Source organism: Scyliorhinus torazame, chromosome 5, assembly GCF_047496885.1.
Source record: "Scyliorhinus torazame isolate Kashiwa2021f chromosome 5, sScyTor2.1, whole genome shotgun sequence".
NCBI classification, from domain to species: Eukaryota; Metazoa; Chordata; class Chondrichthyes; order Carcharhiniformes; family Scyliorhinidae; genus Scyliorhinus; species Scyliorhinus torazame.
This window is the reverse complement of record NC_092711.1, coordinates 138,716,950-138,741,289: the sequence shown is the minus strand read 5'-3', so window position 1 is coordinate 138,741,289 and position 24,340 is coordinate 138,716,950. Positions and strand designations below refer to the sequence as shown.

General features: G+C 53.6%; 1 protein-coding gene across 7 annotated transcripts in view; it reads left to right on the top strand.

Annotated features, from left to right (window-relative positions):
- LOC140419839 (uncharacterized) overlaps window positions 1–24,340 on the top strand; it is a 73,157-nt gene that overhangs the window by 30,739 nt on the left and 18,078 nt on the right. For 5 of the 7 annotated variants that reach the window (XM_072503883.1, XM_072503882.1, XM_072503881.1 and 2 more), the window contains exons 2-7: window positions 2,084–2,268; window positions 9,787–9,970; window positions 17,517–17,548; window positions 23,215–23,356; window positions 24,097–24,212; window positions 24,322–24,340. The exon at window positions 24,322–24,340 is cut by the window's right edge and continues 132 nt beyond it. In XM_072503883.1, the coding sequence (XP_072359984.1) occupies window positions 2,092–2,268; window positions 9,787–9,970; window positions 17,517–17,548; window positions 23,215–23,356; window positions 24,097–24,212; window positions 24,322–24,340 (670 nt within the window). In that variant the 5' untranslated portion in view covers window positions 2,084–2,091. The remainder of the gene's footprint in view (window positions 1–2,083; window positions 2,269–9,786; window positions 9,971–17,516; window positions 17,549–23,214; window positions 23,357–24,096; window positions 24,213–24,321) is intronic. The other 2 variants (XM_072503879.1, XM_072503880.1) reach the window with 2 other exon arrangements.

Here is a 24,340-nt window from a genome sequence, read left to right as displayed (position 1 = left end):
CTCACACTCTCGCTCTCTCACACTCTCGCTCTCTCTCACACGCTTGCTCTCTCTCACACTCTCGCTCTCTCACACTCTCTCGCTCTCTCACACACTCTCGCCCTCTCTCTCTCATGCTCTCTCTCACACTCTCGCTCTCTCTCACACTCTCGCTCTCTCTCATGCTCTCTCTCACACTCTTGCCCTCTCTCTCTCATGCTCTCTCTCACACTCTCGCTCTCTCTCATGCTCTCTCACACACTCTCGCCCTCTCTCTCTCATGCTCTCTCTCACACTCTCGCTCTCTCTCATGCTCTCTCACACACTCTCGCTCTCTCTCATGCTCTCTCTCACACTCTCGCTTTCTCTCATGCTCTCTCTCACACTCTTGCCCTCTCTCTCTCATGCTCTCTCTCACACTCTCGCTCTCTCTCATGCTCTCTCACACACTCTCGCCCTCTCTCTCTCATGCTCTCTCTCACACTCTCGCTCTCTCTCATGCTCTCTCACACACTCTCGCTCTCTCACACACTCTCGCTCTCTCTCACACTCTCGCTCTCTCTCACACTCTCGCTCTCTCACACTCTCTCGCTCTCTCACACACTCTCTCTCTCACTGTCTCATGCTCTCTCACACACTCTCGCCCTCTCTCTCTCATGCTCTCTCTCACACTCGCTCTCTCTCATGCCCTCTCACACACTCTCGCTCTCTCTCTGTCATGCTCTCTCTCACACTCTCGCTCTCTCTCACACTCTCGCTCTCTCTCACACTCTCGCTCTCTCTCACACTCTCGCTCTCTCACACTCTCTCGCTCTCTCACACTCTCTCTCACTGTCTCATGCTCTCGCACACACTCTCTCACTATCTCATGCTCTCTCACACACTCTCGCCCTCGCTCTCTCATGCTCTCTCTCACACTCTCGCTCTCTCTCATGCTCTCTCTCACACTCTCGCTCTCTCTCATGCTCTCTCACACTCTCGCTCTCTCTCTCTCTGTCATGCTCTCTCTCACACTCTCGCTCTCTCTCACACTCTCGCTCTCTCTCACACTCTCGCTCTCTCTCACACTCTCGCTCTCTCTCACACTCTCGCTCTCTCTCACACTCTCGCTCTCTCAGACTCTCTCGCTCTCTCACACACTCTCTCTCTCACTGTCTCATGCTCTCGCACACACTCTCTCTCTCACTGTCTCATGCTCTCTCACACACTCTCGCTCTCTCTCTGTCATGCTCTCTCTCACACTCTCGCTCTCTCTCACACTCTCGCTCTCTCTCACACTCTCGCTCTCTCTCACACTCTCGCTCTCTCTCACACTCTCGCTCTCTCTCACACTCTCGCTCTCTCTCACACTCTCGCTCTCTCACACTCTCTCGCTCTCTCACACTCTCTCGCTCTCTCACACACTCTCTCTCTCACTGTCTCATGCTCTCGCACACACTCTCTCTCTCACTGTCTCATGCTCTCTCACACACTCTCGCTCCCTCTCTCTCTGTCATGCTCTCTCTCACACTCTCGCTCTCTCTCACACTCTCGCTCTCTCTCACACTCTCGCTCTCTCGCACACTCTCGCTCTCTCGCACACTCTCGCTCTCTCTCACACTCTCGCTCTCTCACACTCTCTCGCTCTCTCACACACTCTCGCCCTCTCTCTCTCATGCTCTCTCTCACACTCTCGCTCTCTCTCACACTCTCGCTCTCTCTCATGCTCTCTCACACACTCTCGCCCTCTCTCTCTCATGCTCTCTCTCACACTCTCGCCCTCTCTCTCTCATGCTCTCTCTCACACTCTCGCTCTCTCTCATGCTCTCTCACACACTCTCGCTCTCTCTCACACTCTCGCTCTCTCTCACACTCTCGCTCTCTCACACTCTCTCGCTCTCTCACATTCTCTCTCACTGTCTCATGCTCTCTCACACACTCTCGCCCTCTCTCTCTCATGCTCTCTCTCACACTCTCGCTCTCTCTCATGCTCTCTCACACACTCTCGCCCTCTCTCTCTCATGCTCTCTCACACACTCTCGCTCTCTCTCTCTCATACTCTCTCTCACACTCTCGCTCTCTCTCTCTCATACTCTCTCTCACACTCTCTCTCTCTCGCACACAGGGTCTGGGATGCCTGGGATGCCGAGTAGCACCCCAAAGCTGAAGCAGTGGATGATCCAGCAGGTGGACAGCGACAAGTACCCGGGCCTGGTCTGGGAGGACCGCAAGCTGGGAATGTTCCGGATACCCTGGAAGCACGCAAACCACCAGGACTACAGGCACGACAAGGACGCTGCCATTTTTGAGGTAAACACCAACCCCCCCCTCATCTTCCCCCCCCCTCATCTTCCCCACGCCCCCACCTTCCCCACCCCAAACCCCCACCATTTCAATGGTGCAGTGCCCTTAAAGTATTAAATCCTCCCCAGGCCCTTCACAGGAGCTTCAGCAGAATCACAGGATTGTTACGTGGTAGAAAGAGGCCATTCAGCGCATCGTGACTTAGTGCCGTTCCCCTGCCTTTCCCCCGTACCCTCTCCCCCCCCCCCCCCCCCACACACATTGTCTCTATTCAGATAATCGTCCCTCGCCCTCTCGGACGCCCCGATTGAACCCGCCTCCACCACACTTCCAGACAGTGCATTCCAGACCCCGACCACTCGCTGTGTGAAAAGGGGTTTTCTCAAATCACATTTGCTTCTTTCACAAATCGCTTCCGATCTTCGCCCTCTCGTTCTCGATCCTATCACGAATCCGGAACAGTTTCCCCCCCCGTCCACTCTGTCCAGACCCCCCCACATGATTTGGAACATCTCTATCAAATCCCCTCTCGGCCTCCTTCTCTCCAAGGAGAACAGTCCCAACCTCTCCAATCTATCCCCATAACTGAAGTTTCCCATCCCCGGAACCATCCTTGTAAACCTCTTCTGCGCTCTCTCTCCAATGTGTTCACATCCTTCCTCTCGTGTGGCCCCCAGAACTGTGCACAATATTCCAGCTGAGGTCTGACTGGTGTCTGGTATCAGTTCAGTATAACCTCCTTGCTCTTGTACTCTGTGTCCCTGTTAATAAAGCCCAGGATACTGATATTTTTAAAAAATATATATTTATTAAAGTTTTTTACCAACACAATTTTTTCCCCTTACAAACAATAACCACCCCCCTCTCCCCCCCCCCCCCCCCCCCAACCCCCGTAACAAAATAACACAAAATCGCACTGAGCAAGACATATACATGGCAAAATGGTATATTTACATAGCTTTATACACTGGCTCTCGCCCGCACGTGCCAGTTTCCCCCACCCTCCATGTTATCTCCCGCTCATCCATCCCCCCAAGCAATCCCCCCCCCCCACAGGACGTCGTCGTCCACCCCCCAACGTCCACACCCCCAGGGCCCGGTTGCTGCTGCTGCTGACCGACCTTCCTCTAACGCTCCGCGAGATAGTCTAGGAACGGTTGCCACCGCCTGTAGAACCCCTGCACAGACCCTCTCAAGGCAAACTTTATCCTCTCCAGCTTAATGAACCCAGCCATATCATTTATCCAGGCCCCCACGCTGGGGGGCTTCGCCTCCTTCCACATTAGCAAGATCCTTCGCCGGGCTACTAGGGACGCAAAGGCCAGAATGCCGGCCTCTTTCGCCTCCTGCACTCCCGGCTCGTCCACTACTCCAAATAATACTAGCCCCCAGCTTGGCTTGACCCGGACTTTCACCACCTGAGATATTGTTCCCGCCACTCCCCTCCAGTGCCGGGCATGACCAAAACATATGGATATGGTTCGCCGGGCCCCCTGAACACCTTCCACATCTGTCCTCTACCCCAAAGAACCTACTCAACCTCGCCCCCGTCAAGTGCGTTCTGTGAACCACCTTAAATTGTATGAGGCTGAGCCTGGCACATGAGGAGGAGGAATTAACCCTACCCAGGGCATCAGCCCACAGACCTTCCTCGATCTCCTCCCCCAGCTCCTCCTCCCATTTACCCTTCAGCTCCTCTACCAAAGCCTCCCCCTCTTCTTTCATCTCTTGGTGCATTGCCGAAACCTTGCCCTCCCCGACCCATACACCCGAGATCACCCTGTCTTGAATTTCTTGTGCCGGAAGCAACGGAAATTCCCTGACCTGTCGCCTCACAAAAGCCCTCACCTGCATATATCTAAATGCATTTCCCGGGGGTAACTCAAACTTCTCCTCCAGTGCCCCATGGCTTGCAAATGTCCCGTCAATGAACAGGTCCCCCATTCTTCTAATCCCCGCCCGATGCCAGCCCTGGAACCCCCCGTCCATCTTCCCCGGGACAAACTGGTGGTTACCCCTGATCGGGGACCACACCGAGGCTCCCACTGCACCCCTATGCCGCCTCCACTGGCCCCAGATCCTTAACGTTGCTGCCACCACCGGGCTCGTGGTGTACTTTGATGGCGAGAACGGCAGCGGTGCCGTCACCAACGCCCCCAAGCTCGTTCCTTTACAGGACGCCATCTCCATCCTCTTCCATGCCGCCCCCTCTCCCTCCATAACCCACTTGCAGATCATCGCCACATTTGCTGCCCAGTAGTAGCTCCCTAGGTTTGGCAGCACCAACCCTCCTCGGTCCCTACTGCGTTCCAGGAACCCTCTCCTTACTCTCGGGGTCTTATTCGCCCACACAAACCCCATAATACTCCTACCTACTCTCTTGAAAAAGCCCTTAGTGATCACGATGGGAAGGCACTGAAACACAAACAGAAACCTCGGAAGGACCACCATTTTGACTGACTGCACTCTACCCGCCAGCGAGAGCGGTAACATGTCCCATCTTTTGAAGTCCTCCTCCATTTGGTCCAGCAACCTCGTCAGATTCAGTTTATGTAGGGGCCCCCAACTCCTGGCTATCTGGATCCCCAGATACCGAAAACTCCTCTCCGCCCTCCTCAGTGGTAGGTCCCCTATCCCTCTTTCTTGGTCCCCTGCCTGTAATACAAAGAGCTCACTCTTCCCTACATTGAGCTTATAGCCCGAGAACTCCCCAAACTCCCTCAGAGTCTACATGACCTCCACCATCCCCTCCATTGGGTCCGCCACGTACAGCAACAGGTCATCCGCATATAACGACACCCGATGCTCTTCTCCCCCTCGAACCACCCCCCTCCATTTATTAGACTCCCTCAGTGACATGGCCAAGGGTTCGATCGCCAATGCAAACAACAGGGGGGACAGGGGGCACCCCTGCCTCGTTCCTCGGTACAGCCGAAAGTACTCCGACCTCCGCCGGTTCGTCACTACACTTGCCATCGGGGCTCTGTAAATGAGCTTAACCCAGCTGATAAACCCTCCCCTGAACCCAAACCTATGCAGCACCTCCCAGAGGTACTCCCAGTCTACTCGGTCAAAGGCCTTTTCCGCGTCCATAGCTGCCACTATCTCCGCCTCTCCCTCCTCCGATGGCATCATTATCACGTTTAAGAGCCGCCGCACATTAGTGTTTAATTGCCTGCCCTTTACGAATCCCGTTTGGTCCTCGTGAATCACCCCCGGGACACAGTCCTCAATCCTAGTGGCCAGTACCTTCGCTAATAGCTTTGCATCCACATTGAGGAGCGAGATCGGCCTGTACGATCCACATTGCAGTGGGTCCTTGTCTCGCTTTAGAATCAAGGAAATTGTCGCCTCCGACATTGTCGGGGGCAGGGTCCCCTCCTCTCTTGCCTCGTTAAAGGTCCTCACTAGTAGCGGGGCCAACAGGTCTACGTACTTCTTGTAGAACTCCACCGGGAACCCGTCCGGTCCCGGGGCCTTCCCCGCCTGCATACTCCCCAAACCCTTGCTCAGCTCCTCCAACCCAATTGGTGCCCCCAAACCAGCCACCTCTTGCTCCTCCACCCTCGGGAATCTCAGTAGGTCTAGGAATCGTCTCATCCCCTCTTCCCCCGCTGGGGGCTGGGATCTGTACAGCTCTTCACAGAAGGCCTTAAATACCTTGTTTATTTTCGTCGCACTCCGAACCGTGGCTCCCCTTCCATCTTTGACTCCCCCTATTTCCCTCGCTGCCATCCTCTTACGGAGCTGGTGTGCCAGCATCCGACTAGCCTTTTCCCCATACTCGTAGGTCGCCCCCTGCGCCTTCCTCCACTGTGCCTCCGCCTTCCCTGTGGTCAACAGGTCAAACTCCGCCTGGAGCCGTCGCCTTTCCCCAAGTAATCTTTCCTCCGGGGCCTCTGCGTATCTCCTGTCCACTCTCAAAATCTCCCCCACTAACCTCTCCCTTTCCATGCCCTCTGTCTTCTCCCTATGAGCCCTGATGGAGATTAACTCTCCCCTGATCACCGCCTTCAACGCCTCCCATACCACCCCCACCCGCACCTCCCCGTTGTCGTTGGCCTCCAAGTACCTTTCGATGCACCCCCTCACCTTCCCACACACCACCTCATCTGCCAGCAGTCCCACATCCAGCTGCCACAGTGGGCGTTGGTCCCTCTCCTCTCCCAGCTCCAGTTCCACCCAGTGCGGGGCGTGGTCCGAAACGGCTATAGCTGAATACTCCGTCCCCTCCACCCTCGGGATGAGCGCCCTGCCCAGAACAAAGAACGGGAGTAAGCCTTATGCACGTGGGAGAAGAAAGAAAATTCCCTGGCCTGCGGTCTTGCAAACCTCCATGGGTCCACTCCCTCCATCTGATCCATAAACCCCCTAAGTACCTTGGCCGCCGCCGGCCTCCTTCCCGTCCTTGATCTGGAGCGGTCTGGTGCTGGATCCAGCACTGTATTGAAGTCCCCTCCCATTATCAGTCCTTCTACCTCCAGGTCCGGGATGCGCCCCAACATGCGCTTCATAAATCCAGCATCATCCCAGTTCGGGGCGTTTACATTTACCAACACCACCCACGTCCCTTGCAACCTACCACTCACCATCACATATCTCCCTCCATTATCCGCTACGATAGCCTTGGCCTCAAATGACACATGCTTTCCCACCAGAATTGCCACCCCTCTATTTTTCACATCCAGTCCCGAGTGAAATACCTGTCCTACCCATCCCTTTCTTAACCTGCTGCTGCACTCTCACCGCCAGGCCCAAGAGCTCGTCCTCATTCTCACTCACTCTTTTCTGGACCTCCTGGATCTTCACCTCGTGGGCCTTCTGGGTGATCCCGAGTCCTTCAATTACCGCCAGCATAGGCGCCAGCATTTCCTCGCGCTGCTCCTCGAAGCAGCGCTTGATGAATTCCTGCATTTCCTCTTTGTCCCTGGCCACCGCCATTTTGCTTTTTTTTCCCTCGCTTCTCCTGCTGCTCCAATGCCGCTTTTTTGGCCGTTGCACTTTGGGTCCGGTCCATAAAAGTTGGTAGGGGACCTCTATCTTCTCTTCCCCACGGGTTGTCTGTAAAAAAATTCCGTTGGGGCTCCTTTAGCGAGCCCGGAAGTCCGTGATCGCGGGAGCTGCCGAATCATGCGGCTTAGCTCCGCATAGCCGCAACCGGAATACCACTGTATACTTTATTAACTGCTCTCTCCACCTGTCCTGCCTCCTTCAATGATCTCTGCACAGATACACCTAGGTCCCTCTGCTCTGCACCCCTTTGAGAACTTTACTCCTTATTTACTATTGTCTCCCCATGTTCTTTCGTCCAAAATGCATCACCTCACACTTCTCCACATTGAACTTCATCTGCCACCCCTCTGCCCACTCCCCCAACTTGTCTATGGCCTTTTGAAGTTTTACACTGTCTCCCTCACAGTTAGAACATACAGTGCAGAAGGAGGCCATTCAGCCCATCGAGTCTGCACCGATCCACTTAAGCCCTATCCCCATAACCCAATAACCCCTACTAACCTCTTTGGACACTAAGGGCAATTTATCACGGCCAATGCACCTAACCTGCACATCTTGGGGGAGGAAACCGGAGCACCCGGAGGAAACCCACGCACACACGGGGAAGATGTGCAGACTCCGCACAGACAGTGAACCAAGCCGGAATCGAACCTGGGTCCCTGGCGCTGTGAGGCCACAGTGCTCGCCACGTGTGCTACCGTGCTGCCCTAAAGTTGGTTGGACACCAAGGCAGTAATGAGATTGGGTGACCAAAAGCTGGGTCGAAGTGGTCAGTTTTAAGGGAGGGGAGAGAGAGAGGCAGAGATGGTTCGGACGGGCAGGCGAGACCCCGGGGGGGGGGGGGGGGGGGGGGCAGGCTGCTGAAGGCTGCCAATGGTGGAGCTTTGACCTTTCATCCTCCAAGGTCAAATGCAGTCTCCGAGCCAGGGGATGAAGGCCTCATCAGGGGGCTGAGTGACAGAGTGTGTTTGACTGGGACACTGTCCAGGGAGCTTTCTAACCCCGTGCTGTACCTGTCCTGGGTTGTTTTTGATGGGGAGTGTGTGTACGTAAGAAGTAGGAGCAGGAGTTGGCCATTCAGCCCATCGAGCCTGTTCCACCATTCTATACGATCATGGCTGATCATCCACTTCAATGCCTTTTTCCCCACACTATCCCCATATCCCTTTGTGTTATTGGGATTTAGAAATCTGTCAGTCTCTGCTTTAAACACACTCAGTGACTGAGCATCCACAGCCCTCTGGGGTAGAGAATTCCAAAGATTCACAACCCTCTGAGTAAAGAGATGTCTCCTCCGAGATCCGTCCTAAGTGGCTTCTCCCTAACTCTTAAGATGGTGGTTCGATCCGTCCTTGTTTCTGCATTAACAGTTGCCCCTCTCTCACTTGCCCCCTCTTTTTCTCATTTTCTCCCTCTCTCTCTCTCATTTTTCTCTCTCTCGTTCACTTCTGTCCCCCCCCCTCGCTCTAATTATCCGACACTTTCTTTTTCTCTCTCATCTTCTCTCTATCCCTCTTTCTCACTCTCTCCTTTCCCCCCCCCCATGTCACCCGCCCTTTGCCCCCCCTTCTCCCCTCTGCCTCCCCCTCTCTCTTTGACCATCTCTCTCTCTCTGTCCATCTCTCTCTCTCTATGTCCATCTCTCTCTCTCTGTCCATCTCTCTCTCTCTCTCTCTGTCCATCTCTCTCTCTCTGTCCATCTCTCTCTCTCTGTCCATCTCTCTCTCTGTCCATCTCTCTCTCTGTCCATCTCTCTCTTTCTGTCCATCTCTCTCTCTCTGTCCATCTCTCTCTCTCTGTCCATCTCTCTCTCTGTCCATCTCTCTCTGTTAACCTTTGCCTCTGCCTGTTCTCTCACACTCTACCCCCTCTTATGCCCTTCCCCCTCTTACGCTCTTCCCCCTCTTACGTTCTTTCCTGTCTTACGCTCTTAATTCTCACGCTCTGCCTTCCCTCTCTTGCTCTTCCCTCTTGTGCTCTTCCCTCTTTTACGCTCTTCCCCCTCTATCGCTCTTCCCCCTCTATCGCTCTTCCCCCTCTATCGCTCTTCCCCCTCTATTGCTCTTCCCCCTCTATTGCTCTTCCCTCTCGTGCTCTTCCCTCTCTCTCGCTCTTCCCTCTCACGCTCTTCCCTCTCTCGCTCTTCCCTCTCTCGCTCTTCCCTCTCTCTCGCTCTTCCCTCTCTCTCGCTCTTCCCTCTCTCGCTCTTCCCTCTCTCTCGCACTTCCCTCTCTCTCGCTCTTCCCTCTCTCGCTCTTTCCTCTCTCGCTCTTCCCTCTCTCGCCCTTCCCTCTCTCGCTCTTCCCTCTCTCGCTCTTCCCTCTCTCGCTCTTCCCTCTCTCGCTCTTCCCTCTCTCGCTCTTCCCTCTCGTGCTCTTCCCTCTCGTGCTCTTCCCTCTCGTGCTCTTCCCTCTCGTGCTCTTCCCTCTCTCGCTCTTCCCTCTCTCGCTCTTACCTCTCTCTCGCTCTTCCCTCTCTCGCTCTTCCCTCTCACGTTCTTCTCTCCTGCAGGCTTGGGCCAAGTTCAAGGGGGCGCACAAAGGTAGACATCGGTTGAACCCGCGCACATGGAAGTCCCGCCTGCGATGTGCTCTGCACAAGAGCAGCGATTTCGAGGAGGTCCCGCACTTCTCCAAGCTCAACATCTTTGAACCTTTCAAAGTTTACAAGATTGTCGATGACAACCCTGAAAAGAGTGAGTCCTCTGTCCCTCCCTCCCACTCTCCCTCTGTCCCTCCATCTTACTCTCCCTCTGTCCCTCCTTCCCCCTCTCCCTCTGTTCCCCTCTCCCTCTGTCCCTCCCTCCCCCTCTCCCTCTGTCCCTCCCTCCCCTCTCCCTCTCCCTCTGTCCCGCCCTCCCCTCTCCCTCTCCTTCTGTCCCTCCTTCTCACTCTCCCTCTGTCCCTCCTTCCCCCTCTCCCTCTGTCCCTCCCTCCCCCTCTCCCTCTGTCCCTCCTCTCACTCTCTCTGAGCCTCCTTCTCACTCTCCCTCTGTCCCTCCTTCTCCCTCTCCATCTGTCTCTCCTTCCCCCTCTCCCTCTGTCCCTCCTCACTCTCTCTCTGAGCCTCCTTCTCACTCTCCCTCTGTCTCTCCTTCCCCCTCTCCCACTGTCCCTCCTCACTCTCTCTCTGAGCCTCCTTCTCACTCTCCCTGTCCCTCCTCCCCCTCTCCCTCTGTCCCTCCTTCTCTCCCTCTGTCCCTCCTTCTCTCTCTCTGTCCCTCCCTCCCTCTCGCCCTGTCCCTCCCTCCCTGCCTCTCGCTCTGCCCCTCCCTCCCTCCCTCTCTCTCGCTCTGCCCCTCCCTCCCTCTCTCTCGCTCTGTCCCTCCCTCCCACTCTCTCGCTCTACCCCTCCCTCCCTCTCTCACGCTCTGTCCCTCCCCCCCATCTCTCGCTCTGACCCTCCCTCCCTCCCTCTCGCTCTGTCCCTCCCTCCCTCCCTCTCTCTCGCCCTGTCCCTCCCTCCCTCCCTCTCTCTCGCCCTGTCCCTCCCTCCCTGCCTCTCGCTCTGCCCCTCCCTCCCTCCCTCCCTCTCTCTCTCTCGCTCTGCCCCTCCCTCCCTCTCTCTCGCTCTGTCCCTCCCTCCCACTCTCTCGCTCTACCCCTCCCTCCCTCTCTCACGCTCTGTCCCTCCACCCATCTCTCGCTCTGACCCTCCCTCCCTCCCTCTCGCTCTGTCCCTCCCTCCCTCCCTCTCTCTCGCCCTGTCCCTCCCTCCCTGTCTCTCACTCAGTCCCTCCCTCCCTCTCGCTCTGCCCCTCCCTCCCTCTCTCTCGCTCTGTCCCTCCGTCCCTCCCTCCCTCTCGTTCGCTCTGTCCCTCCCTCCCTCTCTCTCACTCTGTCCCTCCCTCTCTCTCGCTCTACCCCTCACTCCCTCTCTCACGCTCTGTCCCTCCCCCATCTCTCGCTCTGACCCTCCCTCCCTCTCTCTCTCGCTCTGTCCCTCCCTCCCTCTCTCTTGCTCTGTCCCCCCCCCTCTCTCGCTCTGCCCCTCCCTCCCTCTCTCTCGCTCTACCCCTCCCTCCCTCTCTCACGCTCTGTCCCTCTCCCCCACCTCTCGCTCTGACCCTCCCTCCCTCTCTCTCTCTCGCCCTGTCCCTCCCTCTCTCTTGCTCTGTCCCTCCCTCCCTCTCTCTTGCTCTGTCCCTCCCCCTCTCTCGCTCTGCCCCTCCCTCCCTCTCTCTCGCTCTGCCCCTTCCTCCCTCTCTTTCGCTCTGCCTCTCTCTCTTGCTCTGCCCCTCCCTCTCTCTCGCTCTGCCCCACCTTCCCTCTCTCTCGCTCTGCCCCTCCCTCTCTCTCTCTTATTCTGCCCCTCCCTCCCTCTCGCTCTGTCCCTCCCTCCCTCTCTCGCTTTGCCGCTCCCTCCCTCTCTCTCGCTCCTTCCCTCCCTCCCTCTCTCTCGCTCTGCCCCTCCCTCCCTCTTGCCCTGTCCCTCCCTCCCTCTCGTCCTGTCCCTCCCTCCCATCTCTCGCTCTGACCCTCCCTCCCTCTCTCTCGCTCTGACCCTCCCTCCTTCTCTCTCTCGCTCTGACCCTCCCTCCCTCTCTCTCGCTCTGTCCCTCCCTCCCTCTCTCTCGCTCTGTCCCTACCTCCCTATGTCTCTCACCCTGTCCCTCCCCACGGTAGGCTACTGCAGAAAATATGGAGGCATGGGATTCAGGTTGATTTAGCAGTTTGGTCAGAAATTGGCTGGCTGGAAGAAGACAAAGGGTGGTGGTTGATGGGAAATGTTCAGACTGGAGTCCAGTTACTAGTGGTGTACCACAAGGATCTGTTTTGGGGCAACTGCTGTTTGTCATTTTTATAAATAACCTGGAGGAGGGCGTAGAAGGATGGGTGAGTAAATTTGCCGATGACAGTAAAGTCGGTGGAGTTGTGGACAGTGCGGACGGATGTTACAAGTTACAGAGGAACATCGATAAGCTGCAGAGCTGGGCTGAGAGGTGGCAAATTGAGTTTAATGCAGAAAAGTGTGAGGTGATTCATTTTGGAAGGAATAACAGGAAGACAGAGTACTGGGCTAATGGTAAGATTCTTGGCAGTGTGGATGAGCAGAGAGATCTCGGTGTCCATGTGCATAGATCCCTGAAAGTTGCCACCCAGATTGAGAGGGTTGTTAAGAAGGCGTACGGTGTGTTAGCTTTTATTGGTAGAGGGATTGAGTTTCGGAGCCATGAGGTCATGTTGCAGCTGTACAAAACTCTGGTGCAGCAGCATTTGGAGTATTGCGTGCAATTCTGGTCGCCGCATTATAGGAAGGATGTGGAAGCATTGGAAAGGGTGCAAAGGAGATTTACCAGAATGTTGCCTGGTATGGAGGGAAGATCTTATGAGGAAAGGCTGAGGGACTTGAGGCTGTTTTCGTTAGAGAGAAGAAGGTTAAGAGGTGACTTAATTGAGGCATACAAGATGATCAGAGGATTGGATAGAGTGGACAGTGAGAGCCTTTTTCCTCGGATGGTGATGTCTAGCATGAGGGGATATAGCTTTAAATTGAGGGGAGATAGATATAGGACAGATGTCAGAGGTAGGTTCTTTACTCAGTGAGTAGTAAGGGTGTGGAATGCCCTTCCTGCAACAGTAGTGGACTCGCCAACACTAAGGGCATTCAAATGGTCATTGGATAGACATATGGACGATAAGGGAATAGTGTAGATGGGCTTTAGAGTGGTTTCACAGGTCGGCGCAACGTCGAGGGCCGAAGGGCCTGTACTGCGCTGTAATGTTCTATGTTCTATCTCGCTCTGACCCTCCCTCCCTCTCTCTCTCGCTCTGACCCTCCCTCCGATGTGTGGTAACTGGACCTTTTGTTTAGGGTGAATGCCTCCACCTCGTGCGCGAGGTTGGGGCTGATACAGCTGAAGGTGGTGTATAGAGCACACCTCACGAGGGCGAGGAGGAGCCGGCTCTTTGAGGGGGCAGAAGATGTATGTGAACGTTGCAGGGGGGAGGGGAGAGGTTTTTAGGGTAATCTCTAAAGTGGTGCACGTGAAACTGGACCCGGGCCCTCGGGAGGCCATATTCGGGGTGTCGGACCAGCCGGGGTTGGAAATGGGCGCGGAGGCAGATGTTGTAGCCTTCGCCTCGTTGATCGCCCGAAGGCAGATCCTGATGGGATGGAGATCAACCTCTCCACCCTGTGCCCTGGCGTGGCGGGGGGGGACCTGCTGGAATTCCTGACTCTTGAGAAGGTGAAGTTTGAACTGAGGGGAAGGATGGAGGGGTTCGACAATTCATGGGCGTTATTCATTATGCACTTTCAAGAACTGGATCACATCGAACATTAGGGGGGGCGGTGGGGGTTGGGAGGGTGGGGGGGGGAGGGGGGCTGTGTGTGTTAATGGCGACTATGGGTAATCCCTGATTCCTTTTTGTCATTTGTTTGTGTGAACACGCGGGCTGATGTCTGGGGTTTGATGGGAGGATGGGATCGTTGTTATTGATATGGGGATTGACTGCCCCGAACTGGGATGATGCAAATTTTATGAGGCGTATGTTGGGACGTATCCCGGACCTGGAGGCGGGAAAGTTGGTAATGGGGGGAGACTTCAATACGGTGCTTGATCCTCCAGGGCTGGACAGATCGAGGTCCAGGACCGGGAGGAGGCCGGCAGCGGCCAGGGTGCTCAAGGACTTCATGGAGCAGATGGGAGGGATAGACCCCTGGAGATTTAGTAGGCCTAGGAGTAAGGAGTTCTCATTTTTCTCCCATGTCCACAAAGTATACTCACGGATAGACTTTTTTGTCTTGGGAAGGGCACTGATTCCGAAGGTGACAGGGACGGAATATACGGCCATAGCTATTTCGGACCACGCTCCACATTGGGTAGACCTGGAGGCAGGAGAGGAAAAAGAACAGCACCCACTCTGGAGAATGGATATGGGCTTATTGGCGGATGAGGGGGATGTTTAAGGGTGAGGGGGTGCATCGAAAGGTACTTGGAGCTTAATGACAATGGAGAGGTCCAGGTGGGAGTGGTCTGGGAGGCGTTGCAGGCGGTGGTTAGAGGGGAGCTGATATCAGTCAGGGCACATAAAGGGAAGCAAGAGGGTAAAGAAAGGGAGCGATTGCTGAAAGAACTTCTGAGGGTGGACAGGCAATATGCGGAGGCACCGGAGGAGGGACTGCACAGGGAAAGACAAAGGCTACATGTAGAATTTGACCTGCTGACCACGGGTAAGGCAGAAGCACAGTGGAGGAGGGCACAGGGTGTACAGTATGAGTATGGAGAGAAGGCGAGTCGGCTACTGGCCCACCAATTGAGGAAGAGGGGAGCAGCGAGGGAGATAGGTGGGGTGAGAGATGAGGAGGGAGAGATGGAACGGGGAGCGGAGAGAGTGAACGAGGTTATGAGAGGTTATAAAAGGCTCAGCCCCCGGAAGGGAAGGAGGGAATGATGTGTTTCTTGGATCAGCTGGAATTCCCTAAGGTGGAGGAGCAGGAGAGGGCGGGACTGGGAGCACAGATTGAGATGGAGGAGGTGGTAAAAGGGATTGGGAGCATGCAGGCGGGGAAGGCCCCGGGACCGGACGGATTCCCGGTGGAATTTTATTGGAAGTATATGGACTTACTGGCCCCGCTTTTGACGAGAACCTTTAATGAGGCTAGGGAAAGGGGGCAGCTGCCCCCGACTATGTCGGAGGCAACGATATCGCTCCTTTTGAAGAAGGAAAAAGACCCGCTGCAGTGTGGGTCCTACAGGCCCATTTCCCTTTTAAATGTAGATGCTAAGCTCCTGGCCAAGGTGATGGCGATGAGGATAGAGGACTGTGTCCCGGGGGTGGTCCACGAGGATCAAACCGGGTTCGTTAAGGGGAGACAGCTGAACACAAACATACGGAGGTTGCTAGGGGTAATGATGATGCCCCCACCAGAGGGGGAGGCGGAGATAGTGGTGGCGATGGACGCCGATAAAGCATTCGACAGAGTGGAGTGGGATTATCTGTGGGAGGTGCTGAGGAGATTTGGTTTTGGAGAAGGGTATATTGGATGGGTACAGCTGCTGTATAGGGCTCCGGTGGCGAGCGTGGTCGCGAACAGACAGAGGTCTGATTACTTCCGTCTTCATAGAGGGACGAGGCAGGGGTGTCCCCTGTCTCCGTTACTGTTTGCACTGGCGATTGAGCCCCTGGCCATAGCACTGAGGGGCTCCAGGAAGTGGAGGGGAGTGCTCAGGGGAGGAGAAGAACACCGGGTATCCTTGTATGCAGATGATTTATTGCTGTATGTTGCGGACCCAGTGGAGCGGATGCCTGAGATAATGCAGACACTCGGAGTTTGGGGAATTTTCGGGGTATAAACTGAATATGGGGAAGAGTGAGCTGTTTGTGGTGCATCTGGGGGAGCAGAGCAGGGGAATAGATGACTTACCGCTGAGGAAGGTAACAAGAGATTTCCGGTACTTAGGGATTCAGATAGCCAGGAGTTGGGGAACCTTACACCGGCTTAATCTAACAAGATTGGTGGAACAGATGGAGGAGGATTTTAAGAGATGGGACATGGTGTCCCTGTCACTGGTGGGTAGGGTGCAGGCGGTCAAAATGGTAGTCCTCCCGAGATTCCTCTTTGTGTTTCAGTGCCTTCCGGTGATGGTCACGAAGGCTTTTTTCAAGAGAATTGAGAAAAGTGTCATGAGTTTTGTGTGGGCCGGGAAGACCCCGAGAGTGAGGAGGGGGTTCTTGCAGCGTAGCAGGGATGGGGGGGGGGGGGCTGGCACTACCGAGCCTAAGCGAATACTACTGGGCCGCCAATATCTCAATGGTGTGTAAGTGGATGGGAGAAGGGGAGGGAGCGGCGTGGAAGAGATTGGAGATGGCGTCCTGCAAGGGAACCAGCCTACAAGCAATGGTGACGGCGCCGTTGCCGTTCTCCCCGAAGAAATACACCACAAGTCCAGTGGTGGTGGCAACACTAAAAATTTGGGGGAAGTGGAGACGACATAGGGGAAGGACGGGAGCCTCGGTGCGGTCCCCGATAAGAAATAACCATAGGTTTGTCCCGTGGAGAATGGATGGGGGATTTGGAGCATGGCAAAAAGCTGGGGTTGTGCAACTGAGAGATCTGATCGTAGATGGGACGTTTCCGAGTCTGGGAGCGCTGACGGAAAAATATGGGTTGCCCCAAGGGAATGCATTTCGGTACATGCAACTGAGGGCTTTTGCGAGGCAACAGGTGAGGGAATTCCCGCAGCTCCCGACGCAGGGGGTTCAGGATAGAGTGATCTCAGGGACATGGGTGGAGGATGGTAGGGTGTCAGATATATACAGGGAAATGAGGGACGAGGGGGAGATCATGGTGGATGAGCTGAAGGGGAAATGGGAAGAAGAGCTGGGGGAAGAGATTGAGGAGGGGCTGTGGGCTGATGCCCTACGTAGGGTAAACTCGTTGTCCTCGTGCGCCAGGCTAAGTCTGATTCAATTTAAGGTGTTACACAGGGCACATATGACCGGAGCACGGCTCAGTCCAAATTTTTCGGGGTAGAGGATAGGTGTGGGAGATGCTCGAGAAGCCCAGCAAACCACACCCACATGTTTTGGTCATGTCCGGCACTACAGGGGTTCTGGGTGGGGGTGGCAAAGGTGCTTTCGAAGGTGGTGGGGGTCCGAGTCGAGCCAGGCTGGCGGTTGGCTATATTTGGGGTTGCAGAAGAGCCGGGAGTGCAGGAAGCGAAAGAGGCTGATGTCTTAGCCTTTGCGTCCCTAGTAGCCCGGCGAAGGATATTGCTCATGTGGAAGGAAGCCAAACCCCCGGGGGTGGAGACCTGGATAAATGACATGGCAGGGTTTATAAAACTAGAACGGATAAAGTTCGCACTAAGAGGTTCGGCTCAAGGGTTCACCAGGCGGTGGCAACCGTTCATTGACTACCTCGCAGAACGATAAAGGAAATGGGAAGGTAACAGCAGCAACCCAGGGGGGAGGGGGGGGGAGGGCCAGGGCGGGTCCTCAGGGATGTTTTTGTATATGTATAGATATTTGTATTAGGCTATGCATATTGGATTGTTGGATTTTATTTTTGGAGAGTTATTATTTTTGATATGGCAGTTGCCACTTAGTTTTTATATATTATTTATTTATTTATTAAAAACCGGCCACTGTTATTTATACTGTTTTACTGATATGGGGATTGACATATTTGTTACTGATTATTGTTTATTGTTGGGTGTAAATTTGGGAGAAAATGTGATAAAGGAGGAGAATAAAAATATTTTCTTTAAAAACTGGACCTTGTTTTTTACACAGAGAACCTGCCGTCGAACATCCGTCTGATCACGGTGAGAGTGGAGGGATGACATAGAACATAGAAAATACAACACAGAACAGGCCCTTCGGCCCACGATGTTGTGCCGAACCTTTGTCCTAGATTAAGAACAAATTAATCTACACCCCATCATTCCACCGTAATTCATGTACCTATCCAATAGCCGCTTGAAGGTCTCTAATGTTTCCGACTCAACTACTTCCACAGGCAGTGCATTCCATGCCCCCACTACTCTCTGGGTGAAGAACCTACCCCTGACATCCCCCCTATATCTTCCACCATTCACCTTAAATTTATGTCCCCTTGTAATGGTTTGTTCCACCCGGGGAAAAAGGCTCTGACTGTCGACTCTATCTATTCCCCTGATCATCTTATAAACCTCTATCAAGTCGCCCCTCATCCTTCTCCGTTCTAATGAGAAAAGGCCTAGCACCCTCAACCTTTCCTCGTAAGACCTACTCTCCATTCCAGGCAACATCCTGGTAAATCTCCTTTGCACCTTTTCCAAAGCTTCCACATCCTTCCTAAAATTAGGCGACCAGAACTGTACACAGTACTCCAAATGTGGCCTTACCAAAGTTTTGTACAGCTGCATCAGCACCTCACGGCTCTTAAATTCAATCCCTCTGTTAATGAACGCGAGCACACCATAGGCCTTCTTATAACATAGAACATTACAGCGCAGTACAGGCCCTTCGGCCCTCGATGTTGCGCCGACCTGTGAAACCACTCGAAAGCCCATCAACACTATTTCCTTATCATCCATATGTTTATCCAATGACCATTTAAATGGCCTTAATGTTGGCGGGTCCACTACTGTTGCAGGCAGGGCATTCCACACCCTTACTACTCTCTGAGTAAAGAATCTACCTCTGACATCTGTCCTATATTTCTCACATGTGTAAAAGGCTTTGGGGTTTTCCTTGATCCTACCCGCCAAAGATTTTTCATGCCCTCTCTTAGCTCTTCTAATCCCTTTCTTCAGTTCCCTCCTGGCTATCTTGTATCCCTCCAATGCCCTGTCTGAACCTTGTTTCCTCAACCTTACATAAGTCTCCTTTTTCCTCTTAACAAGACATTCAACCTCTCTTGTCAACCATGGTTCCCTCACTCGACCATCTCTTCCCTGCCTGACAGGGACATACATATCAAGGACACGTAGTATCTGTTCCTTGAACAAGTTCCACATTTCAATTGTGTGCTTCCCTGCCAGCCCATGTTCCCAACTTATGCACTTCAGTTCTTGTCTGACAATATCGTATTTACCCTTCCCGCAATTGTAAACCTTGCCCTGTTGCACACACCTATCCCTCTCCATTATTAAAGTGAAAGTCACAGAATTGTGGCCCCTATCGCCAAAATGCTCCCCCACTAACAAATCTATCACTTGTCCTGGTTCATTACAAAGTACCAAATCCAATATGGCCTCCCCTCTGGTCGGACAATCTACATACTGTGTTGGAAAAGCTTCCTGGACACACTGCACAAACACCACCCCATCCAAACTATTTGATCTAAAGAGTTTCCACTATTTGGGAAGTGGAAGTCACCCATGATTACTACCCTGTGACTTGTGCACCTTTCCAAAATCTGTTTCCCAATCTGTTCCTCCACATCTCTGCTACTATTGGGGGACCTCTACAGACAGGATGGTCTACATCTGAACCTGAGGGGCACAAATATCCTGGGGGGGAGATTTGTTAGTGCTCTCTGGGGGGGTTTAAACTAATGCAGCAGGGGCATGGGAACCTGGATTGTAGTTTTAGGGTACGGGAGATTGAGAGTATAGAGGTCAGGAGCACAGATTTGACTTCGCAAGAGGGGGCCAGTGTTCAGGTAGGTGGTTTGAAGTGTGTCTACTTCAATGCCAGGAGTATACGAAATAAGGTAGGGGAACTGGCAGCATGGGTTGGTACCTGGGACTTTGATGTTGTGGCCATTTCGGAGACATGGATAGAGCAGGGACAGGAATGGATGTTGCAGGTTCCGGGGTTTAGGTGTTTTAGTAAGCTCAGAGAAGGAGGCAAAAGAGGGGGAGGTGTGGCGCTGCTAGTCAAGAACAGTATTACGGTGGCAGAGAGGATGCTAGATGGGGACTCTTCTTCCGAGGTAGTATGGGCTGAGGTTAGAAACAGGAAAGGAGAGGTCACCCTGTTGGGAGTTTTCTATAGGCCTCCAAATAGTTCTAGGGATGTAGAGGAAAGGATGGCGAAGATGATTCTGGATAAGAGCGAAAGTAACAGGGTAGTTATTATGGGAGACTTTAACTTTCCAAATATTGACTGGAAAAGATATAGTTCGAGTACATTAGATGGGTCGTTTTTTGTACAATGTGTGACATAATATGTTGACAGGCCAACAAGAGGCGAGGCCACTTTGGATTTGGTTTTGGGTAATGAACCAGGCCAGGTGTTAGATTTGGAGGTAGGTGAGCACTTTGGGGACAGTGACCACAATTCGGTGACGTTTACGTTAATGATGGAAAGGGATAAGTATACCCCGCAGGGCAAGAGTTATAGCTGGGGGAAGGGCAATAATGATGCCATTAGACATGACTCACCCACCCTGTGGGGGGTAGGTTGGAGAAGTAGGCTGCAAGTGTTGGGCACACTGGATATGTGGAGTTTGTTCAAGGAACAGCTACTGCGTGTTCTTGATAAGTACGTACCGGTCAGGCAGGGAGGAAGGCGTCGAGCGAGGGAACCGTGGTTTACCAAAGAAGTGGAATCTCTTGTTAAGAGGAAGAAGGAGGCCTATGTGAAGATGAGGTGTGAAGTTTCAGTTGGGGCGATGGATAGTTACAAGGTAGCGAGGAAGGATCTAAAGAGAGAGCTAAGACGAGCAAGGAGGGGACATGAGAAGTATTTGGCAGGTAGGATCAAGGAAAATCCAAAAGCTTTCTATAGGTATGTCAGGAATAAAAGAATGACTAGGGTAAGAGTAGGGCCAGTCAAGGACAGGGATGGGAAGTTGTGTGTGGAGTCTGAAGAGATAGGCGAGATACTAAGTGAATATTTTTCGTCAGTATTCACTCAGGAAAAAGAGAATGTTGTGGAGGAGAATGCTGAGACCCAGGCTAATAGAATAGATGGCATTGAGGTACGTAGGGAAGAGGTGTTGGCAATTCTGGACAGGCTGAAAATAGATAAGTCCCCGGGGCCTGATGGGATTTATCCTAGGATTCTCTGGGAAGCCAGGGAAGAGATTGCTGAGCCTTTGGCTTTGATTTTTATGTCATCATTGGCCACAGGAATAGTGCCAGAGGACTGGAAAATAGCAAATGTGGTCCCTTTGTTCAAGAAGGGGAGCAGAGACACCCCGGCAACTATAGACCGGTGAGCCTCACGTCTGTTGTGGGTAAAGTCTTGGAGGGGATTGTAAGAGACAAGATTTATAATCATCTAGATGGGAATAATATGATCAGGGATAGTCAGCATGGCTTTGTGAAGGGTAGGTCATGCCTCACAAACCTTATCGAGTTCTTTGAGAAGGTGACTGAACAGGTAGACGAGGGTAGAGCAGTTGATGTGGTGTATATGGATTTCAGTAAAGCGTTTGATAAGGTTCCCCACGGTAGGCTATTGCAGAAAATACAGAGGCTGGGGATTGAGGGTGATTTAGAGATGTGGATCAGAAATTGGCTAGCTGAAAGAAGACAGAGGGCCGTGGTTGAAGGGAAATGTTCAGAATGGAGTTCAGTTACAAGTGGCGTACCACAAGGATCTGTTCTGGGGCCGTTGCTGTTTGTCATTTTTATCAATGACCTAGAGGAGGGCGCAGAAGGGTGGGTGAGTAAATTTGCAGACGACACTAAAGTCGGTGGTGTTGTCGACAGTGCGGAAGGATGTTGCAGGTTACAGAGGGACATAGATAAGCTGCAGAGCTGGGCTGAGAGGTGGCAAATGGAGTTTAATGTAGAGAAGTGTGAGGTGATTCACTTTGGAAGGAATAACAGGAATGCGGAATATTTGGCTAATGGTAAAATTCTTGGAAGTGTGGATGAGCAGAGGGATCTCGGTGTCCATGTACATAGATCCCTGAAAGTTGCCACCCAGGTTGATAGGGTTGTGAAGAAGGCCTATGGAGTTTTGGCCTTTATTGGTAGAGGGATTGAGTTCCGGAGTCATGAGGTCATGTTGCAGCTGTACAAAACTCTGGTACGGCCGCATTTGGAGTATTGCGTACAGTTCTGGTCACCTCATTATAGGAAGGACGTGGAGGCTTTGGAACGGGTGCAGAGGAGATTTACCAGGATGTTGCCTGGTATGGAGGGAAAATCTTATGAGGAAAGGCTGATGGACTTGAGGTTGTTTTCGTTGGAGAGAAGAAGGTTAAGAGGAGACTTAATAGAGGCATACAAAATGATCAGGGGGTTAGATAGGGTGGACAGTGAGAGCCTTCTCCCGCGGATGGAAATGGCTAGCACGAGGGGACATAGCCTTAAACTGAGGGGTAATAGATATAGGACAGAGGTCAGAGGTAGGTTCTTTATGCAAAGAGTAGTGAGGCCGTGGAATGCCCTGCCTGCAACAGTAGTGAACTCGCCAACATTGAGGGCATTTAAAAGTTTATTGGATAAACATATGGATGATAATGGCATAGTGTAGGTTAGATGGCTTTTGTTTCGGTGCAACATCGTGGGCCGAAGGGCCTGTACTGCGCTGTATTGTTCTATGTTCTATGTAAGGTGACTGCTCCTTTCCTATTACTGACTTCAACCATACTACCTCAGTAGGCAGATCCTCCTCGAACTGCCTTTCTGCAGCGTTATACTATCTCTAATTAATAATGCCACCCCCCCACCTCTTTTACCACCCTCCCTAATCTTATTGAAACATCTATAACCAGGGACCTCCAACAACCATTTCTGCCCCTCTTCTATCCAAGTTTCCGTGATGGCAACCACATCGTAGTCCCAAGTACCGATCCATGCCTTAAGTTCACCCACCTTATTCCTGATGCTTCTTGCGTTGAAGTATACACACTTCAACCCATCTCCGTGCCTGCAAATACTCTCCTTTGTCAGTGTTCCCCTTCCCCACTGCCTCACTACATGCTTTGACGTCCTGAATATCGGCTACCTTAGTTGCTGGACTACAAATCCGGTTCCCATTCCCCTGCCAAATTAGTTTAAACCCTCCCGGAGAGTACTAGCAAACCTCCCTCCCAGGATATTGGTGCCCCTCTGGTTCAGATGCAACCCGTCCTGCTTGTACTGGTTCCACCTTCCCAGAATGCGCTCCAATTATCCAAATAGCTGAAGCCCTCCCTCCTACACCATTCCTGCAGCCACGTGTTCAGCTGCACTCTCTCCCTATTCCTAGCCTCGCTATCACGTGGCACCGGCAACAAACCAGAGATGACAACTCTGTCTGTCCTGGCTTTCAACTTCAGCCTAACTCCCTAAACTTGTTTATTACCTCCACACCCCTTTTCCTACCTATGTCGTTGGTACCAATGTGCACCACGACTTCTGGCTGCTCACCTTCCCCCTTAAGGATCCTGAAGACATGATCCGAGGATAGTGTTGGAAAGGGGAACGCACTACCCAGCTGCCCCAGCAGCCGGCTGGGAATGCTGGTGAGGAATGGGGAAGGCAGCGGCCGTGGCGTTCGGTTGGTGTGGGGGTTGGGAGGGGGAACTCTCCAGCGAGTGACGTTCCTCTTCACATCGCGCCAGCAGGTAAAGACTGAGCCTGCCCCTGACGATCCCCGGCAGGCGGGGGGCAGCGACCCGGGGCTGGGTTACAAAACGTCTGCTCGCGAGGAAGATTCCGGTGAAATCGGTCCGCAGCAGTGGAACCCGCCTCCCAGCGCTGAAGGTAGGGAGGGCCTGAGGAGGGCACAAACTCAACACCGGATCGCGACTCGGTGGGGCCGGAGGGGTGGGCCAGGCCATGCCACTCTGCCCTCCCGACACTGGTGAACGGGGCCTGGACCTGCCGCTGCCCTGTCACCCCTGGGTAACAGGTCCACAGGGCACTGGCACCGATATCTCTGTGAAGGAAGGCAATGTCGGTGAGGGAGGGAGGCGTGCGGGTGAGGGGCGGGAGGCATGTGGGTGAGGGAGGGTGGCATGTGGGTGAGGGAGGGTGGCATGTGGGTGAGGGAGGGTGGCATGTGGGTGAGGGAGGGTGGCATGTGGGTGAGGGAGGGTGGCATGCGGGCGAGGGAGGGGGCTGTGTGAAGGAGGGGGGCTGTGTGAAGGAGGGAGGGTGGCATGGAGGTGAGGGAGGGCGGCTGTGCAGATGAAAGGAGGCTGTGCAAGGGAGGGGGAGAATGAGGGAAGAAGTGAAGGGATATGTGAGGGAGGGAGGAAGGGACGTGCGAGCAATGGAGGGGGGTGTGCAGCACGAGGTGCTTGCAAGTGAGGGGGGTCTGTGCGAGGCAAGGTGGGAGGGTTCTGATGAGGCCTGCGGCCTGTGGCTGAGAAATGTTGATGTGACGTGGCGGGGGTTAATTGTTTATCTGTGGGGTGGGTGGGTTGGAGGTGGGGGGGGGGTCTTTCAGTGACGCCCTGTGTCTCTCCACTCTGACCCCTGTGTCTGCTCTCCCTTCACAGACAGACTGCCGTCAGCCATTCCCCTGTGCTCTGTGAAGGTGGGGGGATGCCAGAACGCGGCGACGGCAAACAGGCAGCCCAGCTCCCCCAGCAGGCAGCTGGGAATGACCGAGAAGGTGAGCAATGGGGGGGACGGGTGTGGCGCTCGGATAAGTCGTGGGGCGGGGTGGAGAGGAGCCACAGGGAGGATTCTGGAGTGAGTGAGTTTCTGTTCACCTTTCCCAGCAGGTAAAGAGCGAGACGC